At 40.7% G+C, this 6,345-nt stretch overlaps 1 protein-coding gene across 1 annotated transcript; it reads right to left on the reverse strand.

Annotated features, from left to right (window-relative positions):
• Window positions 1-255: 255 nt before the first annotated feature.
• Window positions 256-1,179, reverse strand: LOC115791139 (olfactory receptor 142-like). The gene has a single exon (XM_030745265.1). The coding sequence runs from the start codon at window positions 1,177-1,179 to the stop codon at window positions 256-258; it is 924 nt and encodes a 307-aa protein (XP_030601125.1).
• Between the last annotated feature and the right edge of the window lie 5,166 nt (window positions 1,180-6,345).

The following is a 6,345-nucleotide window of genomic DNA, read 5'->3' on the forward strand; positions in this document are numbered from 1 at the left end:
GGGCATAATTCTGGGCTGACATGACCAAATGATCAAAGCATTTGCACCAAAAAAAACCAAACAAACTTGAAAACTAACTAAAACTAAATAAAGACAGATGAAAATCATTTATACTTGGTTTTATTTTAGATGTCAACAGCAAATTGTCTTCAAACAGAATATGATCAGGCAACCCAAATACAGAAGGCTGTAGTCCTTCCTGTAGGGGTCAGGGTTTCAATGCCCCTTACTCTCTCCCCATTTCCTGTCTAACATTTACATTTTACCAAACATTAAACTTTTACATAGGATTCGGATTTTGGTCAGATTCAGTCCATAGAGTACAGGATTAAAGAGCGGTGGGCATATGAGCCAATATAATGATAAAAAAATACGGAACATAATTGGGACATGTCTCATGTTGAATCTACTTTGTACAATTTCAAAGAAGGACCCACAGGAAAAGTTGAGCAGACAAGCGAGGTGAGGTGTGCAGGTACTGACGGCTTTCTGTCGGGTCTGTTTGGATCCAGAAAAACACACTTTCAGGATCCTCATGTAGGTGTAAAAAATCAAAGACACAAAGCATATTGTTGTGAGAGAAGTGGAAATAAGCCCACAGATGTTGTTGGCTGTGGTGTCTGAACAGGCCAGTTTAACAATGGAGTAGTTGTCACAGTACACTTTGTTAATGATGTTCCCACACAGCTGCAGAGGAGCACTCAGAGAAATCAAAACTATTATCCCAAAAAATGAATATAACCAAATTAGAGCAATAAGCAAGGATATCTTGCTAGGGTTCATATGTGTGTGATATTGAAGAGGACAGCAGATGGCAAGATATCTGTCATAAGACATGATGGCTAAGTTAGTGAACTCTACAGTTGCATATGTGTGCACACAGAAAATCTGCAGGAAGCACAGAGGAGCAAAAACAGTGTGAACATCAGAGAGGATCTGAATCAGGAGGAATGGAAACAGCCCTGTACTACCATACAGCTCATTTACAAACAGGCTGCACAGAAACATGTACATAGGTTCATGTAAGCTTCTGTTCACACAGATAACCACAATCAGCAAGACATTGGCAACAATAATAAAAACATATAAAAACACAACAACTGTGAACAATAAATATTTCAAAGCCCCGCTGTCAAGGTAGGCAGTGAGTGTGAAATATGAAACCTGTGATGAGTTCATTGTGATCCTCTTTGTACTTTTACAGCACATAACTTAAACTGTGCTCAGAATGAACTGCATTTAAGGATCAGGATCACCCTGATGTAACCTGAAAGTAAGTCCCTCCAACTGCACTGAATCACTCCTTGTTTTATCCTTTTCACTGCAGCACCATAACGTCATCATCAGGGGACAGACTCCATGATACTGACTGAGAAAACAATATTTCAAACTGGCAGTTTTAGAAACCAGTATAGAGATTTGACTGGGTGTTTTTTTTTTTTTTGTTGTTTTGTTTTTTAAAAACATATTTTTCTTTTGTTTTACGTACATGCTGGATAAATATATATAAAGTCAATACATAATGTAAAAATCATGCCAATAAATATAAACCATACTAATTATTTGATTTAATGACCACAATGTATGTTCAGACAAGTTGTTCGTAAATGCTTTTTAAAGTAATTGAAGCACTGGGCAGTGTTTTGTAGCTGGGCTTTCATGCTAATAACACTTTGTTCAAACATAAGGTGTTCATAAATGCACTTAGCACCAGAACAATATAGGCTGCAGATCTGATGGTATAATTTTGTAAGTGTATTGTCAGAGCTGTAGCACTATGTCCGGATTAGCACTATCAACTGATCAGCATTTGGTGGTGTGAGTTGTATCAGATGATTATGGATGGTGGACAGGGCTGGAATACCCAAACCTATAGTGAAGTTGCTGGGAGCTCTGGGCAAAGAAACGGGTCTGTGAGCTCGCCAAATCCCACCTCCAAGAGATCTTCACCAGCTTTTTGTACTGTGTATGGAAGACTTCTTATCCTGTGCAAAAAAAAGAGTTTGCATGCAAAATCAGATTAATGATGCAAAAGTATTCATACCCCTTGAACTTTTCCATATTTTGTCACATTACAACCACAAACATAAATATATTTCACTGGAATTTAATGTGAAAGACAAACATAAAGGGGTACACAATTGTGAAGTGAAACGAAAATACTACATGATTGAAAACATTTTTTACAAATAAAAAACTGAACGGTGCGGTGTCCAAAAGTATTGAGCCCCCCTGAGTCAATACTTTGTGGAACCACCTTTTGCTGCAGTTACAGCTGCAAGTCTTTGAGGGTATGTCTCCACCAGCTTTGCACATCTAGTGACTGAAACTTTTGCCCATTCTTCTTTGCAAAACAGCTCAAGCTCAGTCAGATTAGATGGAGAGCTTTTTTGAACAGCAGTTTTCAGATCTTGCCACAAATTCTCGATTGGGTTTAGGTCTGGACTCTGACTGGGCCGTTCTAACACATGAATATGTTTGGTATGAAACCGTTCCATTGTAGCCCTGGCTTTATGTTTAGGGTTGTTGTCCTGCTGGAAGGTGAACCTCCGCCCCAGTCTCAAGTCTTTTGCAGACTCCAACAGGTTTTCTGCCAAGATTACCCTGTATTTGGCTCCATCCATCTTCCCATCAACTCTGACCAACTTCCCTGTCCCTGCTGAAGAGAAGCAGCCCCAGAGCATGATGCTGCCAACACCATATTTGACAGTGGGGATGGTGTGTTCAGAGTGATGTGCAGTGTTAATTCTCCGCCACACATAGCATTTTACATTTTGGCCAAAAAGTTCAATTTTGGTCTCATCTGACCAAAGCACCTTGTTCCACATGTTTGCTGTGTCTCCAACAGCTTCTGGCAAACTGCAAATGGGACTTTTTATGGTTTTATTTTAACAATGGCTTTCTTCTTGCCACTCTTCCATAAAGACCACATTTTTGCAGTGCACCACTAATAGTTGTCCTGTGGACAGATTCCCCCACCTGAGCTGTGGATCTCTGCATTTCATCCAGAGTCACCATGGGCCTCTTGGCTGCATCTCTGATCAGTGCTCTCCTTGTTCGGCCTGTAACTTTAGGTGGACGGCCTTGTCTTGGTAGGATTACAGTTGTGCCGTACTCTTTCCATTTCTGGATAATGGATTGAACAGTGCTCCGTGAGATGTTCAAAGCTTGGGAAATCTTTTTATAGCCTAAGCCTGCTTTAAACTTCTCCACAACCTTATTCCTGACCTGTCTGCTGTGTTCTTTGGACTTCATGATGCTGTTTACTCCCCAATATTCTCTTAACCAACCTCTGAGGCCATCACGGAGCAGCTGTATTTGTACTGAGATTAGATTACACACAGGTGGACTCTTTTTAGTCATTAGCAGTCATCAGGCAACTTCTGAATGCAACTGGTTGCACTCAGAGAAAAGGAAGCTGAATACTTTTGCACACTGCACTTTCCAGTTTTTATTTGTAAAAAATGTTTTGAATCATGTATAATTTTCTTTCCACTTCACAATTGTATACCACTTTGTGTTGGTCTTTCACATTAAATTCCAGTGAAATATATTTATGTTTGTGGTTGTAATGTGACAAAATATGAAAAATGTGGAGTAGCCAAGTTTGTTCTTTTTTTTTTCTTTTTAAGTCGTGTCTGGCAGTTTTTGCAATTGGAATGATGATCCGAATGCCAGAGGTAATGGTGGTGAAGTGAAGAGAGCTGTGATGATTTTCTAAAAGAGAAGCCTGCAGCACTAAGGTAAAAAAGAAAGCAAAATTCTGACAGGTTAAACATAAGAGAATCCAACATCAAAGGAAAAAAAGAGAAATTCCCACTGGAGAAACTTAAATAAGAGTATTGGAAGTCAAAGGAGAAGCCAGGAAAGGGGCGGTTTGCAAAGTGCTTTCACCAGTGACAGCAATTTAAAAAAAAAAAATAATAATAAGATAAAATAAATAATGGGGGTGTCTGCCCCTTTTGCAATCAAAAGGAGAGTTTGTCTGTCAAATCTCTGTTCAAGAAGAACAATGGCTTTCATCCTGGTCTTGGAATGTTGGGCGAGCTCTTTCTCTTCTCAAGAATATTTGTCATGTTCTTGGGCCAGCGGCCCTGCATTTTGAGTTCTTTTAGTGATGTTCTGTCTTGTTGTATCTTCTGGTTGTGTTTCTTAGTTTTTCTTAGAGTCTAGTTTCTCAGTTTGTTGTAGTTTTGTTTTGGTTTTGGTTTTTTTTTGTTAATATAGGTTATTCTGATTTTCCTGTGTTCCTGTATTCCTGTGTCTTTGTGGTCCTGTGTCTGTGCACCTCTTTGTATCTGTCCCTCGTGTTCTTGTGTGCTGGTGTTTGTCTTCATTGTTTGCGTTTCAGGTGTCTGTGTCTTCCTTGTTCACTTGTTCCCTGTCTTGTGTCAGTTTAGGTGTTGTTGGGTTCTGTTTGGTCATGTTTAGATTCCCTCTGTGTGTCAGTCTCCTTATGTGTCTGTGTGTACCAAGTTGGGTTACTACCTGTTTTATTTTGACAGTTCTTTGTCCTGTGTGCTTGTGTTTTGCTTTACCTCCCTGAGTCTCGTTAGTGTTAATCTATTCACCTGTTTACCCCAGCTGTTTCCACTCGCCTCTCGTCTCCTCTGTGTATTTATTGTCTGAGTTTTCCCCTGGTCAGATGTCAGAGTCTTGTTGTCTTGTGGCTGTGTTTACCTGTGCTCTCCAGAGCTTCAGACCTCCAGACCTCCAGGAGTCCTTAGTTATTTTCCAGTATAGGTTTCCTTTGTTTGGTTTAGCTGCTTTAGTTTATTTTGCCATTTCCTTTGTTCTGTTGCCATAATAAAGGTTCATTTTGGTTCATCTTTTAACACCATCTCCTGCGTTCTGCTTTTGGGTCCTCACCTCTTTCCACGCCACACAGTCTGCACCCCCGTACCATGACAATATTCAAGTATGTATTAAAGTGTTTTGTGAAGAAGGCATTCAGCTTCATTCCTTCCAGCATCCTGTGGGTGGTGTTGCGGGAGTATGGTGTCTGGCCCATTGTCACAGGCTGTTCAGTCCTTATACAACTGCAATGAGAGCTTGGTCCACATTGTCAACAATAAGTCAGACTCATTTCTGGTAGATGTTGGACTCCTCCAGGGGTTCCCTTTGCCAATGATTGTTCATAATTCTTTTGGACAATATAAAGGTCATACAATAATACAGCAACAATCAGAACAACCTAACAACAATGGGGAAGTAGTTGGCGACAATGGGAAGGAAAAACTTTGTTTGCCACATGCCAATGGCATATAGTGATGCACCATCCTGGAGGAGTTGCACTGCACCTGTGCCACCTCTGTAGGGTCCAAGTATCACCTCATGCAACCAGTAGTGACCCTGACCCTAGCCAACTGCAAAACAAGTAAAAAAGCAACCAGAAAAGATGAAGAGGAAATGTCTGTCTGTTAAACTATTTGTTATACTGTTTTGGGGGTTGTTTCATTGTTGCCTCTCTAGTGCACCTGTTGTAAATTTCCCTCTCATCCCCTGGGGGTTGTGTGTGTGTGTGTGTGTGTGTGTGTGTGTGTGTGTGTATTTTCCAAGCTCTGTTTTTCTGCCCAAGGTCTGGTAGTTGAAGGTTCTGTGAAGTATCTTCACTCTTCCTCTTCAGGTTTTGGGGTTACAGCTCCCAACATTTGTATTGCCACTGGGACCACTTTGAGCTTTACCTTCCACACTGGCTTCAGTTGTTCCTTCAGCTTCTTGTATTTCTCTGATTTCTCATGCACAACTGCCACAATCTTCTGCTCCTTGTCAACCACCACTATGTCTGGTTGGTTGTTCAGTAGCTGCTTGTCTATATGGAACTCAAAGTCCTACTTGGGGATTTTGACCATATGTAGCACAGATATTCCAGTGTACATGCTCCCAGCTTACATCTATGATACTATGTGTCAGATAATCAAATCAGATGATCAAATCCTCTGTGCTGTCCTTTAGGTCAGCCTTTTCTAGCCATTGGCATGATTTGGCAGGGTTCCCAGTGTTTTCCTTGTAATAGTTATGACAGCTTTTTAAGTATATTAAAGAAGAACATTTGACAGGTACTAATATATAGCTGGATGGCATAGTGTTAGCATTACCATCTTTGTTCCTCAGGCTAGACCCAGTGGTGTAGTCTACATGATACGCTGGTATATGCCATATACCCACTAGAAAAGCTTATGAATTTCCGTATAACCAAATAGAACTGCCCAATAATACGTGATTTGCTTATAAGGACCAGCACAAACTCTTTGCTACTCCTCTCTGATGCTGTCACCTGCTGCCATACGCTCCCCTTTCCTCCTGTTCCATCTGAGGCTCACAGCCATTGGCTGAGCTCAATAC

This window comes from Archocentrus centrarchus, chromosome 13 (assembly GCF_007364275.1).
Source record: "Archocentrus centrarchus isolate MPI-CPG fArcCen1 chromosome 13, fArcCen1, whole genome shotgun sequence".
Lineage (NCBI taxonomy): Eukaryota > Metazoa > Chordata > Actinopteri > Cichliformes > Cichlidae > Archocentrus > Archocentrus centrarchus.